The 16141-nt window shown below is 34.9% G+C and overlaps 2 protein-coding genes across 5 annotated transcripts in view; one reads left to right on the top strand and one right to left on the bottom strand.

Annotated features, from left to right (window-relative positions):
• Positions 1 to 4362, top strand: part of Mcm5 (Minichromosome maintenance 5) — a 288604-nt gene extending 284242 nt beyond the window's left edge. For both annotated transcript variants that reach the window (XR_016548356.1, XM_090393095.1), the window contains exon 15: positions 4184 to 4362. Coding sequence is in view for 1 of the 2 variants with exons in the window: in XM_090393095.1 (XP_090249221.1) it covers positions 4184 to 4285 (102 nt within the window). In the remaining variant the exon portion in view is untranslated. The remainder of the gene's footprint in view (positions 1 to 4183) is intronic.
• A 10420-nt stretch (positions 4363 to 14782) lies between these two features.
• LOC150110341 (KICSTOR complex protein kaptin-like) overlaps positions 14783 to 16141 on the bottom strand; it is a 252785-nt gene continuing 251426 nt past the window's right edge. For all 3 annotated transcript variants that reach the window (XM_090393083.1, XM_090393074.1, XM_090393065.1), the window contains one exon: positions 14783 to 15081. In XM_090393083.1, the coding sequence (XP_090249209.1) occupies positions 15001 to 15081 (81 nt within the window). In that variant the 3' untranslated portion in view covers positions 14783 to 15000. The remainder of the gene's footprint in view (positions 15082 to 16141) is intronic.

Raw genomic sequence — 16141 nt, 5'->3', positions numbered from 1 at the left:
TCATTTCTTCAGAATTCTTGAAATTGGTTCTGAAATGCCAGAGATGTAAGGGAATGGAACTTGATGTATTGATTCCTTGTTGTTTGGATTTGGTTTGTAGAAGTTGGAACGGATGTTGTGTAGTCCTTTCTAAGAAGCCATTTAATTTCTTATGTTATTTGGTATTTGAGAGGTCTTCCTGTAATTGATGAGGAGTTGAACAGTTAGTCTTAGCTTATCAAATTAAACACTTTATGATTCCTGTCTTTTGAGAAGGATGATGTGCAGATTGTTGAAGAATGTAACGTCCAGTGAAAGTGGGTTTTCTATAAACTGATGTTAAATTACCTGTTGGTGGGCAGATGAGAAGAATGTCTAAAAACAATAATTTGTTGTCTCTTTCAATTTCTAGTAAATTTGATAAGGTATCTATATTGTGAAGCCACACTGCAAAAATGTCATCTATATATCTAACCCAAAATGAAGGTTGAGGGTGTGTATAGATGAAAAACGGATGTCTTCTAAATGCTCTAAATAAAAGTTGGCTAAAGCAGGGGAGAGTGGATTTCCCATGGAAGTTCCTTCTACTTGGTTGTAGAATTTGTTTTGATAAATGAAGTATCACAAATTTGAACAGTTTTACTATATTTTGTGGGAATATTTCAGAAAGTAGTTGTGCAAGTCTCTTTGATAGTTACATTTGTAAATGGAGACTCTACATCAAAATTTGCCATAAAAACAGTAGGTTGTATGGATACATTTTTTAATTTATCTAAGAAATCCAGTTTTTTTTTTATTATTATTATTATTTAGCTTATTTAACCTTTCCAGAAGCATCAGAGAAATATTCTATAGCTTTGATACTTATAAGTCTCAAACATCCATCTTGTTATCCAGTTTGTTCTGAAAAAGAGAGATGAAAATCAAACATCAAACTATTGCCTTTTTTTGAGTTATTGTTTGAAAATAACATAGGTCATCAACATTCGACTTCTGCACTGCTTGGAGACATCAATTGCTTATTGATTACCAATATGGATTTTTATTCTTGTTCCACAGCAGATCTCCTGGCTAACCTTACTACCCAATCCAAGGAAAAGTTTAGAGAAACTTAAGTGGTCACTCTTGATGCTTCCAAGGCATATGAGTCTGACATCATGGCTTCTTACTGAGCTACCATGTTATGGTATTTCTCCTACTCTTTGTAAGTGGATTGCTGGCTTTCTCTCTGGTTATTCATTGGAGTCATAGTGCATGGTGTTCTTTAATAGTTTTTTTCATATAATGCCTAGCATACCCAAGGATTTTCTGGAAGAAAGAAAATTCCTCACTCTCCCTCACTTTTGACAATATTCTGTTCACCAACCAGGATTAGTTTTCCCTTAGTTTACTTTCACGTCTAGCCTATTCTGACACAAACCCATATGTCCATAGCCTCTTCCTCCAAAAAAACTTAGTATTCTCTTTCATTCTAAATATTGCTTCTCTTCTGCTCAACTTCTACACTTAAAAAAAATCTCAAATCTGGTGATGGTCCTAGGGTGGTGTAACTAAGACCATTCTCAGAATGTTTTTTTTTTATATTCAGAACTGTTTGCTTAATACCATCACTCTGTCACCTTTGAATGTCATAGTTGGGGTTACACCCTCTAAGAGATATTCATCAGGTATCTGCCACACCTACACCCGTACATCTGCTCGGTAGAGGATGCAGCATGATTCGTTGCTCCCTAACACAGCTTTCCAAGCTTCAACATCCCACTGAATGTGTGCCTTAATTCTGAATGTTGTGCAGATTCATGTTCCAGTCAATACCTGGAACTCTGTATTCAATGTGTCAACTGACGAATGGCCATTTTTACATGTTATTCTTCATAGCACCCTATGGTCATGTTCGGTAAGTGTAATTGGTTGTCCACTGTGGGTAGCACTTGTGGTTGACTTCCTGCACTTTCATTGTAGTATGACATCCTATCATTCAAACTCCATTAGTTCCCTTCTTGGAGCCATTTGGCCTGGACACAGTTGCACTGATTTGGAGCATCATATTCCTCCAATTTATACTGGCTATAAATGTGACTCATTACATGGATTGATGCACCCTTGCCTGTGAGGGGTGTCCGTTGACTTCTTTCCAAGCAATGTATATATAAACTAAATCCTGAGAAACATTCTGCAGGTTATTAACACACCTACAATTTAGAGATGGCCTTTAGTTCTTTCTCTCTCTCTTCCTCAACTCTGTTCAAAATGTCCTCAGTAATAATTTAGTAAATATCACATTTTTCTCTGCAATTTACATCTCTGGATCCTTTTTGCAATCGACTCTTCACAATGGAAACCAAGATTTTCAACATGCAGTTAAGTGGTAAATTGTAATATAAGATATATTATTCAGTGCACCATGAAATAAGTTAGTGCTTCCCCCCCTTCAAAAAAAAGTGCAAAGTAGCAGTTTTTAAGTCATCTCAATAGAAAACTGATTTTCGGAACAAGCTGGCTAAGTGAGAGAGAATGTGTATCCATACCATATATGAGTAGCATTGAATGCCAAAAATCATATCTGTGTTATGTGAGGTGGATGATTATCTTTAGTAAGTTTCAGATGAAGAGCTACAACACAAAACAAGAACAGAAATATTTAGAACTACAGAATCTTTCACAATGGACAGAACCTTTCATTCTGAACAAGTTGCTCAAGGTTCTGTAGAAATAGATGAACTTGGACATGAAATATGAAAGACAGGATGTGAGGGAAATCTGTTTCCTATATTTTACACAATTTTTCCTGAACCTTTTTGTTATTGCAGAACAGATTTTGTTTAGTGTGAACAATTTTCCTTTCCTCCTTCCAACTACTTATCCATCCCTTATGGCAGGTTGAGTCCCCTAATGAGAGGTTTATGACAAATTAATGCAGCTGGCTCATCACTCCTCTGCTGCATTCCCTAAAGGCAAGTATTTATGACTAATCAATGTGTTCATGGCCGGTTTGCCTGTTTTGAGGGACGAAAAACCAGAGTTTCTGTTTGAAAAACCCTCAACCTCTATATAAGATTGGCTAACTCACATTTAGTAGAAAGAGACCAAATAAAGATTCCGCACATTGATGGATATCAAACTGAGATCTTTCTGACCAAAGACTTCATCTATACTGACTGAACTGTGGAGGCTCTATGAACAATTTTAACATCCCATAATCTTCCACTTCTTGACCCCCCCCCCCACAGATATTAAACGTTTTTGTATAAACTGAGAAATACAGTATTTTATTTGAGTCAGTTGCATTTCCTTAATTTTTATAGATGTACTTTTGGCACACTTGTTGCAGAAACCATATTAAAATTCAAGGGAAGGGGTCTCACAGAAGGATAATTTTGATGTATCCAGAGCAGTATCAAACAGGGAAAAGAAATTATGAAGATTTCATTATGCTAAAGAACAATTGTGGAAATGAAATTTTCAGCAGCTTGTGAACTGAATTAATTGTAGATGTAAAATCAATAGTATAATTGGACCTGAAAATACTTATAGTATCACATCTGACAAGTTGTTTGGTAGAACGAGAGTTTGAATTTTGCATAATTTTGATTGCAGAAAGCCTGCATTTCAGGAAAGAAAATTAAAATTTCAAGTAACTTGTTGAGTTACAGGGATTTATCATTCCAACATATTAGAGGTAGAAACTTCTCATACATTAGCTGCGGGTGGGCTAATGGTTACATAATCCAGAAAGACCAGCCATGGAACTTTTTCTAACTACTTATAGGCCTCCACTAAGAAAGGTATCAGTCATACTGGGCAATGAAATTCATCTTCAATATGACCTCATTACATTTTAGATACTTTCATTTATTTCTTTCTGCTCTGTTAATTTTTCCATGTATTTGCAATCCATGCCTGTAGTGAAATTTGAAACTGTGACCTACTAGTTGGAGAGCAGTACTGCTCTCCAGCTAGTAGTTCAGCATGTGTACTGCTGGTTGATGTACACATAAGTGAAGAGATTAAAGGCAGAATGAATAAGAAAAAAAAATTATAAATGTAAAAATGTCCCTTGATGATACCTTGCATAATCATATATTTTGGGTAAGTACAGTACATATTATTTGGAATTAAATTACTCATTACATTTTAGATACTTTCATTTATTTCTTTCTGCTCTGTTAATTTTTCCATGTATTGTTTATATTTTCATCTTTAGAAATATCCAGAGATTGCTATATACAAAGTGCTTCATTTCATGATAAGTTCTGGTGAAATTCAACATCGCATGCAGCGAAAAATGCTTTACAGGATCAAATGAGTATTTTAATTCTATAACTTTAAAATGTAAAAATATTGCAGGAATTGTATTTTTAATAAAGTTTCATTCAAGAAATATGTGGAATTTGGTTATTGTTAATTTTTATTTATAACACAACTTAAAAATCCAATTTCTTGATAATCTGAATGAGACATGTATATAGCAAACAAAATTGAGAAGTTTTTGTAATAAACTTTTAAGATTGTCATCTTTATTCTTATACTTAAGAGTAACCTGGTTATCTTCATATTTGTAATAAAGTGGACATAATAAGACTCTCATGCTACAGGGAATTATGGATAACTGGAGGCTAGCATTCAATTTATCAATAGTAATTATTTTAATTGGGCATCCCTGTTATAGCAGCCTGTCATGTAATTCATCTGATGTGCACCAGGAAGGATGGGAGAATTTATTAGTTGGAATTGAATTTAAAAAAGTGAATGAAATATACCCATCAGTTAATAATTAGTATATACATATAAAAGATGATCAAATTAAAGTATCCCTGTTGCGACTGCAGGAATACAGTGTGCATCATGCAAAAGCGATATCTGGGGGGGGATAGTCCCAGAATTTCACCAAAGGGTTTGTAAACACCGAATGCACGGAATTTGCATATTGCACAACTTGGTAGGTACCAGGAGGGTTTAAAAAGATGGAGAGGATGGCATTAACCTTGCCCCAATATGCTTTGCTCATGAAGCTGTACTACCTAAACAATTGTAATGCTTGTTGCTGCACTCTGCAAATGTTGTCTCCTTAACAAATGTCAAGGTCCACTATCTGCAATGAATAAATCATTTTGAAGAAATGGAATCGTTGGGAGTTAGACCTGGCAAAGGTCTCAAACCAATCAGTTCACAACAAGTAAACGAAGTTGCTACTGCTGTTGTGGAGTAGGCTATGAATACCAGCATTGGTTCTTGCAGTGTACGTGCTGTATCAAGATACATGATGTGCCTTCGACAACTGTCTGGAATTTGCATTTTTATCCATTCAAGATAACCCTAACACAGGAATTGTACCCTGTGTCAGGACTTTGAAAGTTGAGTGACATTCTCTTTAAAATTCCTTGCACAAGTGGAGTGAGATGCTGTATGGCCATGGATGATTTTGTGGGGAGATGAGGCTCACAGTTGCTGGGTATGGGCTATGAAAAACTCACATGCACTCCAACAAATTCTTTTGCTTTCACCCAAAGTTAGTCTAGTGTGGATTTGCAGGTTTGTTTATCATTGGACCATTCTTCTTTACCAGTCAGGTGCTGTTACCTACTCACTTACTGTTGAGCGCTATCATGATATGATAAACAATCACGATAGCACTGTTGTGCTTCAGTGCCTATGCATGGATTCAGTCATTTTCATGTAGGATGGGGCCCCTCCAAACATTACCAATCCATACAGGAGGTTCTTTGAGAACATTTTCAAAATCCAGAGTGATCAGCCATATGTTCACTGCATGGCCACCTCGTTTGGCTGATTTAACTTCCCTGTGACCTCTTGGCAATTTATCATCAATGCACTGATATCGTGATTGCACTGATAACTTGCCAGTGCTGAAAGACAGCATAATGTAGCATGTGCACAACCAACATCAGTCCTGACCAGCTACATTCTGCATAGAACACACTGTGCAAAGGATGTAGTTTGTAGCATACCAAGAAGTGCAGTATATTGAATAGTACAATCCATGAATGCATAATGAAGGTGGATAAAAATGTGTTATTTATGCTCGTGTTGCTTTTCTCCTCCTTACACACTCAGAAAAATTACATCTACATTTGTTAAATCATGAAGCACCCCTGGTGGTGAATTTTGGAATTACTCTCAGATATTGCTTCAGCATGACACACGCGAATAATATATTCTTGCCAAGTTTCGCAGTATTTGGATCACCTGAGTGGTGCTCTAAAAGTCCTTAAACAGGGATACTTTAATTTTGATTACCCTGCAAACAGAACTAATAAAAAAGTGAAAAGATAACCTCTTCCTTTGTAATTAGTTGAATTTCATATAGAAACTGCATTGTTACCCTGAAGATTGTATATTGTAATTTTAGAAATCCTTCATTATATATAGTATACAGTCATACCTCGAAATCCTAATAATTTTTTTTTTTATTATTAGGATTCTAATTCTGATTGCTAGGAATTGCAATGATTATTGAATCCATTATGATTTCCCATTACATTTTCTTTTCCAGGGCTACTCTTTAACTTCCTGTGTCCACCATGGTGTTCTCATTTTTGTATCTGTGCAGAAGACAACTTACCACAGGCCTCTCTGGCTGAATCGCTCAGTGTTTTCCTCAGAATTTGCCATTGCATCTCCATTGACTTTTCAAATGCTTTCGCTGCCTCTTGAATAATATTTGCACATGATTTGTCTATGGTACATCTCTGCAATCTGCTCAACTTTGATTCTTTTTAAAACATTCTATCATGAAAATATCATCAACAATAATGTAGTCAATGAGACTACTTGTTTCTTGGGTATTCTCTCTCTCTGCGAAATTGTGCTCTTCTTTATAATGGAATATGGTATTAGCAGTGCCTGAACAGAAATCCAATCTAGTAGATGCTTGCCATTATGGAACATTTCAGTCTTTTCTCCATGATTTTTGTTTGGTATTAATTTTCTACTCTGTTGTTTAGATCTCCAGGTACTACCAGCTTTTCCTTTTTTGTTCAGGTCAGCTGACTTCTTTAATGACTTAAATTCCCACTTCATTGCACAGTCACAAGCCACTCCATTTTGATGTTTGCCTTCATCAATCCACTTGAAATTGTCTGCCAATCAAGATTATCTTTGTGTTTGGTGTTAAATACTATAACTATTCCTTCCTTTCTCTGATTAATGCTTAAATATATGTAAGTTATTTAGAATGATGTCGCCTATTTTTGCCTTTTTTTTTCAGTAACATTAGTTCTGTTAATGTGATACTCCTCTGATTCTTTTACTAGTTCCACTTCTTTTTCATTGTAAATTGTTTGTGCCTGTCTTCGATAGCTGACTTTTGATGATGTGCCAACTGGCATGATATTCTGATTTTGTTTCAAGCTAATCCAGAATATAATTTGATCAGTTAAATCCCAAATTGCTAGCCTTTATTCATTCATTCACTCAAGGTAGGAACCTACTACTGGGCTATATCACAAGAATATGAGGATTGGACATTAGGTCAGAAGCATGGTGAGTTTTCCATATTCCTTAAAAAGGCTATGTGGAGGTCTTCTCCATCTTACTTTGATCCTTAATGCAGTCTGATGTAAGGCTCCAGAAATCCACTTGCCCAAGGCAGGTTGCCAGATAAAAGTGATAAGTGAATTTTCAGCCTCATTTTAAATGCATAATTTACACTTTTTCATTTTAAAATCTCATTCACTGTCAACTTATTTGTTCACAAGTAACAGCCAACGAATTTGTAAAGAAGTTTCATTTCCAGAGAAAGAATGTTAGAAATAAAACTTCAGGATCTGAAATTCCTAATTCGAACACTACAGTGTTCCCTGCTAAAGAATCACAAAAACACTTGGAATTTAGGTGCTGGTTTTCTCCGTAAGTCATAACGTTAATCAATCATCATCACTGCCGTCCTTTAAGGCTCAGAACTTTATTTTCTTTCTATATGAATATGAAAGACTATGAAAAAGCAGTAATTAAAAAACTCAACCTTCTCAGATGATGGTGATCTTGTTCCTGACAGACTGTCATGATAATAGTTATGTCTCTTAGAGAAGGCAGAGTAGCTTATTTTTCCACTAATTAAACACCCAGGATATCTCGCCTTTTGAGAAACAAGTAAGCTCTGCTGTTTTCAAACTTGTGGCTCCGGCCAGATAGGCATCCACAATCAGCCCTTTATCGAACTCCAAAAGATCCTTTGTTTTTCTCATCGTGATCAGCATCATTCTTATAATAGTTGCCTAGAACATGTGCAATACACATGACCAAGTATTTTATGTATGCTGCATAAGTGACATTTATGCATAAAGGTTTCTAATTCAGTGGGTGGTATATATATATATATATATATATATACACACACACGTTTATATGATGCACACACTTATATGGATAGATTAGTGGTGAGATATATCTGCTAGATGCAGCAAGAGGTTGTGTGCATGTATGTAATGGAATTCTTACATCACTAGTTTTTTCATTTATTTCCTGTTTTATTGTTACTTCAGCATGTAGAGGGGGGGGGGTATAGCACAATAACTGCTTATTCTAGAACCTTAAAAATACCTAAAATTTAAAAACGAAATAAGACCAATAATCTAAGAAAAATATGTATAGTAATTATTGCAGTAAAATTAGTAGCACAAGATACATTTTACTCATCTGCTCTGTGTCCATCTTAAATTATATATATATATTTGCCATATAAAAAAGAAAAACTTGTAGACATGCGTATGGATGGTCTTCAACAAACAAAACAAAGCAAAATATGTTAATCATTTTACAAATTCAGCTGCTGCTGTTATAAGCTTATAACAAGGTGATTGCTGGGTAGGCTAGATCAATGTTTGTTTTGCAGAATAAAAAAAAAAAATGAAATAAATTCAATAATCTTTTATTTTACAAATTGATTAGGTGAGGCCATTTAGTCCTAACTAACATTTGAAGACTGGTGGCAGCCAGTCTCCACCCTTAACCATCAGATAGCTGACCCAAAGTTATCTGAGATTGTAGCAGTTGTCTATAATCTCAGTCCCTAATACTATATATTATTGTCTAAAATAATGAGTTCTCTAATAGATTTTCTTAAGGGTTGCAGAAGAATCACTGCATTTTATACATAGGTTAGAGGGAATACTTCACACAAAAAAAAAAAAAAAAATGTTTCCCCATCAGTGGACTCTACTCCTACTTTTTTTTTATTTAAAAACTTGGGTTGTTTAATGCTTTGTGTGGTTTCATATCCATTTTCAATGGGGAAAGGGGAATGTCTTGGGGCACCTAAGATCTTTTAAGAATTGAATACATTTCTGAATTTTGATGGTAGAAACAAAAGTAATTATTGAGTCTGAATGCAGCACATCAGAATTAGGTTAAATTTAAATTAGAAAATTATGAGGGTTGACTTTTGCATACTAAAATAGGATCTAAAGACAAATCTTGCATGGAACACTCAGTAAGAAAAGTCACCTAATTCGCACTTGCAATTTTTTTTTTTTATGTGGGCAGGCAAGAGAGCTGTACTTCAGCCATCTGAAATTCTATCTTCTGAATTGTATACTGTAACTCTTGTAAAACTTAAAACATTCATATCTGCGTGTGCGTATATATACTGTATTTTCCAGTGTATAAGACTCTCCTATATATAAGACACACCCAAGAAATTTAATACAATTTTCTGGAAAAAACCCAAACTTTAAAGTATGATTTTAAAAAAAATGGATAAAATAATAGGTAATTTTTAATGTGTAGGAATCATTTTTGTTGAAATGGCAATGCCATTTTGCCGATTTTCTTGCACCCATATCAAAACTTCGGTCTCTAGTTCTGGCCACTTCGCAATTTTTCCACGTTCCGTGCGCTTTTCAATATGCAAATTATACAAAATCTCCTTCTGACCACGGCAAGTTCTAATCATTTTTTCTGTAGGCGGAGGTCCAAAATGTCTTTCAGCTTCCCTATTCCCGTGTTCTTCCGCATATTTTACAACCTGCAATTTGTAACTTGAAGTATATGAATGTCGCCTGTTTTTTTCCATCACTAAAATCTATGGGGAAATATCAAACTGAACACAAGATATCTCAACACGTCAACTCAATACTGATAGTAATCGGTAACTGATTATTTGGATAAGATATTATGAAACTTGAATAGGGACTCCCCATTCTTAGCCAATGACGCGCCAGAAGTCACATGAAGGTCACGCATCAATTTGATTGCACCATTAACCGCCTACAAAGATCTTGGAATATAAAAGGGAGTGCATATGACTTTGAAAAGAGGAAACAATCTTTACCTTCATCATATAAGATGCACACCATTTTTAAGATAAAAAAGTGCGTCTTATACACCGGAAAATACGGTATATAGTCCTTAACCGCAGACAAATACCATGAAGTCAACTTAAGCAGAGCCATCATCCTTAGGCCCTGTTGCACAAGGAAGAATATATTTTGCCAGCTTTGTGGGAGCTGGTCAGTCAGAACTTGCAACTTATATTTAGTTTTGTACTTTATAGGTTTTGTATGATTTCAGCTGATAATAACAGGCAGTAAGATACTGCTGAAACCATGAAAATTACTTTGGTAATTAAGTAATCTTATGCAATTTCATGTGTGAAGCTCAACTTGTATTTAAGAAATGTGTTTGGATAAAAAATGAAATTCGAACTGAGAAGTGTGTCCATAGGCAATTGTAATCACAACATTTGTCCTTTGGATGGAATGACTTCATGGTTAAAATTCCATCTAGGTTAGGATAGGAGGAACCTTTATATGTACAGTTGGGTCTCTTTCTATGTGGTAGATACGTTTCACAAAAAACTGCATATAAAAAACCTAACTCACATTGAAAAATTATGGATAATTTTCTAAAACTGAAGCAATGAATTAAAATAAATCTAAAATTGCATAAAAACGTAAAGAAATTCAGGAAAATAAGAATACCTAAGTTTGTTTTAAAGCTTTATTCATTTAATTTTATTGAAAAGTAGCAATTTTTTTTTACATTTTTTCATCAGAATTATCGTCGCTATTAGACAATATTCGGCAGCGTTTGCGAACTGGTGCGAAATCGCTTTCATCACCAGAGGAGATAGTCCTCGTTCTATGCTGATTTTTTTCTTCTGACAATTAAACTTTGCGATGGTGATTTTATGCTAATGTTTTATATACAGCGCGCGATATCCAGACATACAGTTCTTCAGTTCACGTTGGAATTTAAAGGCTTGTTCAGAATTTGTGTCATTAACAAGAAAATGATTTTCCCATTTATTGCACAGTTCAAGACCTCGAATTATATTTGTAGTGAGGGAGACAGGTTTTTCTTCAACTTCACTATCATTTTCTGGATCTTTGATGATATCCAATAATATCATCACTTAAGGCATTATCCACAAGCAATTCGTCAATTACACTGTTTGCAGCACATCCAGGCCAAGATGCTTTCCAGCAGGCATTTAAAGTTTGTGGTCTTATTTCAGCGATAGCAGATGCAACATGATTTAAAGTCCAAAATAGAAAAATTTTTTTTCCAAACATCAGTTACTGTTAATGATTCATTTTCTAGTTTATCCAATATAAATTGAAAAGTGTGCTTAACATAATATTTTTAAAAAATACCAATTATGCCTTGATCTAATGGCTGAATAATGAGTTGGGTGGAAAAAACACTACTGGCACATTTGGATGTTCTAAATGCGGATGACTTGGTGCATTGTCAATAATTAATAAAACTTAAAATTGAGAGCTTTTTGCTTTGTTACGTCACCACTTTTGTGGCTTTGTTTTAATTTTTTACTTGATTTTCCTTATTTAGATCTAATTTGCTTTTACCCTAATTATTCTCAAGATCTAAACCTAAATTTTGCCTTCAGTACACGATATAGAAAGACTATCTATATATTTGGCTGATTGCTAGATTAATCACGTGTATCAATTACTCGGACAAAGGTTTTACCTTTCGTTAGGGACAAAATCCTTTGTGATTACTGTCTGACATTGTCTCCCGATCAGATACTGACAAATTTATTTGTTACGCTGTGCCAGCCAATATCTTTAGGTTAGAGGGCATTCTTAATCAGGGAAACTCTCTCAGATAACATACAGAGGTGAAGAATCTAACACTTACTCTTAGCACTGAAATTCTCAATGTCAACTATGTTTAATATCGTTTGCAATCGTGGTTTTAAACATCTATTCTACTCCACTTAGGTTCCGATTTTATGAGTGGTAATTTGAATTCATTCTCAGGCCAATGTCAGGTACAAAACATAAAGCACGTTTATTGAGATCTTAAGGTTATACATTTAAATTCATGCACTCAGTCACTTTTATATCATTCTAAAGTAAAGAACTAGTCAAACCAACTAAAACACAAATGGATAAAATCATTAACTCCTATAAGATTAAGCATTAAACTACACATTATACAAGTCCTAAATTTCATCCATTCAGTTCTCTTCTAAATTACATTAATTATTCACATAAAATACCTGTCACAAATCATCTATAAACATATGAGCATTTTGTTAGAGAAACTAACAAAATGCTCAGTGGAGTTAAGCGACTGCTATCATCGATAATCACCTAAGAGTTCTATACTACATTGTCCTTGCTCACTAACTATATAACATTTCTTCACTCTAAGTGGGAAAGGAATAACAAAATTCTGTACGTTAACAGATCCGTCACTTAATTCACATTTTCGTCTTGCACAGCCCGATCCTTCTTCCTTGAATTGGGGTCAGAACATCTCTGCTTGGCCTTTATCCACATGGTTACTCATACCATGTGGCTTTCCTGAACATCTGGCGATATGCCCACATCTGTCTGGTTCTGATGCCACTAGTCCTCGTCAGAGCTGCCGGTTCAGCTATTCGGTCCTGAGGAGGTAGCTAGTCAGGGTGCTGGAACTGCGGGTGCCGACATCTAACATCTCAGGATGATCCAGAATCCATCAGGAGGTGAGAGAAAGGCCCAACATCCGACCACGTAAAACACCCGGTAAAGGTCAGGAAAAAAACCCAAAAAAGTCTCGAGAGAGGGGAGCAAACCCCTTTTATTCTGCACCCTTGGCACCCTCTTTACTGCCAAGTTCTTCTGCACGGCACTTGTCTCCTTGTGTAGCGTCTTCCGGGAAAACTAACTAGCGCCGCTTTCCGTATAAATGCATATGCCTCAAGCCAAACATTCACCCAAATGGTTCACCCGCGAACTTTCGACTTTTGTGTTTCCATCTTGATAAACATTTCATTTCACATAGAATACCCTTTTATAGTTGCATTTTACAAACTGGAAATCTTTACTCAGATTTGAATAAACAAGTTTTCTTTTATAATTCTACATTTAAAGGTATTTACAATTCTTTTGTTTGCTTAAGTACGAGTTTCTCCTTGTTGATATGTTAGACTTGTTAAATCTTGAATGGAATAATTTTTCAATAAATTCTCCCATTCAAGATCTAATAGCTTCATATATGTTTCCACTTCTGGTACAAAGCAATTATTGAACCATTCAGCCTTTGTATTAGCCCTCCAATGTACGCAGCTGTTTTAGATCTTTGCCTTTTAGAGAACATGGTCTTAGAGATTGATTTACTAGGAAGGGGGGGGGGGGTCAACATTCAATCTCCTAATGCATTGCTACAAAGTAACAACATTACTCAATCTTTGCTTGCTTTAAACCCACTTGCTTTTTCTCAGACTTTGCAATGTAAGTTTGACTAGGTATTTTCTTCCAAAACAATCCTGTTTTGGAAGAAAACAGGATTGTTTTGTGATTGTGTCCAGATCAAGTGTTAGATCTGATTGTGTCCAGATCAAGTGTTAGCGTTAAACACTTGATCTGGACAATATCCACCATCTTCAGTAATTTTGGTTAACTTCTCTTGAAAATTTTTGGCTGCTGCTTCATCAGCTGCAAGCAACTTCACCTGTAATCTTCACATTATGAAAACCCAGTTAGCCATCCTTTGCAAGCCGAAAATTCTTTATCAGCCTAGGAAGTGGAAGTAGGTAGCTCCAATTGCTTCATCTGTTCATAAAACTGAAGAGCTTTTTGTTTAATTAAACAAACCACTTATATTCTTTGAGTCAATTCTTCAATCCAGATTACGAGCGCTCGTTCCGATTTTTTCTAATAAAGCATCTCTTGAGTACAATGATAATTTGGCACTTAGCTTTGTGACAGAAATGACAGATTTTCTTATTGCAACTTCATTCTTTTTAATTGCTCTTATAGTAGATTTGCCTATATTAAAATGTTTACCAATCGCTGTAGATCCCTCTCCTTTTGCTAAGCGATCTAAAATTACAATTTTCATTTCCAAAGAAATTGCTTTTCTTTGGTGCTTTTTTTCTCCATTGGGCCAGATTAAATCTTTAAAATAAAAAGCAAAACTTAGACTTATGATAATGAAAAAACAAACACTTACTCACATGCAAAATTAAACTTCAGACACTCACTGCTTACACGTTACGCCAGAATGTGCTGCAACATGCTGTTTATTATGTACAATGGGGAAACCCAAAATTTGCATGAAATGTGCACCGCATGACTTCGAATCCACATAAAAAGAGACCCAAGTGTATTTTGAAAGTGATATTAGGTAGTCTCAAACAGAGGCAACAAGGTTTTTCTGCCATGGTGTATTGCTGGCATTAACTGCCAGCAATACACTGGTCCCATTAATTACTTCAGCCTGACTTAAGAACCTTCTCCAAGTCTAGTTTCCACCTGACTGATAAAAGAAAAAGCAAATTCAGACTGTTTGTGCCTAAGTGATCTAATACAGCTAAACCATTTGAAGCTTAGTCTTAAAGTATTTATTGCCCTTAAGTGGGTGAAAACAAATCTGGATGTTTTGCTATATTTACAGAATAACTTATGGACAGGTGCAGTGATAAAAAAAAATTGAAATATAAACCTTTTTTTTTTTTGCATTTTAAGATGAATAATTCCTTGTACATAATTTCTTATTTACAAATCAGAAAACTTTTATGCATGGTTGGAAAAAATAAAAAATAAATTAGCACACATCTTCTTTGGCTGTTCCTGTTATAATCTTTAGTCTCTGAATAACTAACTTTGCTACTTCCTGCTGGTCATGCTGAAAGAAAATCAAAAAATTAAAATACACCTTTCTATAATGCCATTTTAATATAAATAGAGCATTTCCCAGAGGTCTTTAGTGGATACAAGGCACTTACATAAATTTTAATTACTTTTATATTTTTGTTGTAGATAAGGGGAAGTCTAGTAAGTAATTAATTTTTCAATAACTAAAATAACCTGATTGAGGCATGATAGCGTTCCAGCTGTATGGGTGTGAACTTCTTACAATAAAAGTTTAAATTCACATAGTTTGAACTATGTGGTCAGAATTTTCTTCTAAATTTTGTAATTTGTATATATATATATATATATATATATATATATATATATATATATGTAGAAAGTTTTTTAACTTGGGTATACTATGCTGAAATGTTCTCAGCCTAAAAATGAAAAAAACAAATTTATAATTTCAAAATTATTTTTATTTTTCAACATAATCTCCTTTAAGATTAATAACATTTATTCCAGCAGTGCTCCAGTGCCATTATCCTATCCCTGTAGTGGTTCTCAGTAAGATCTGCAAAATATCCCCTCTAGCAACTTCGAATCACCTCTAGCAGTGAGGTGATTTGAAGAAGAATGCTCACTAGCAAGGAAGAGTTTTAGTTTTGGGAAGAGATAGAAGTCAGAGGAAGCCAAATCTGGGGTGGATGTTTCAATAGTGCATATCCCTCAATTTTCCCATTGCCAAAACACCTTTGTGGGCAGGTGCATTGTCCTGATAAAAGATGATTTTTTTTCTTCTACAAACTGCACAAATTTTTTCATTTAGTCTGGTTTAAAGATCGGAGTAATATTCCCCTGTTATTGTTTTACCCTTTTCAAGTTAATTAATAAACAAAATGTCTTTAGCATCCCAAAACACCAAAGCCATGACCTTTCCAGCTAATGGAACCGACTTTATCTTCTTTGGCACTGAACAACCAGCTTGTGTCCACTGTTTTGACTGCTGTTTGTGTGACGGTGAATCCAAGTCTCATTCATAGTAATACATCTACGCAAAAAACAGTTTTATTCTTGTTAAAATGCTCCAAGCACTGTTCAGAGATTTT

The sequence above is a fragment of the Typopeltis vanoorti genome, chromosome 1, assembly GCF_054136105.1.
Source record: "Typopeltis vanoorti isolate ZY-2024b chromosome 1, IOZ_Tvanoo_1.0, whole genome shotgun sequence".
NCBI lineage: Eukaryota > Metazoa > Arthropoda > Arachnida > Uropygi > Thelyphonidae > Typopeltis > Typopeltis vanoorti.
Note: the sequence above shows the minus strand (reverse complement) of the source record. Positions and strands in the feature narration are given on the sequence as shown.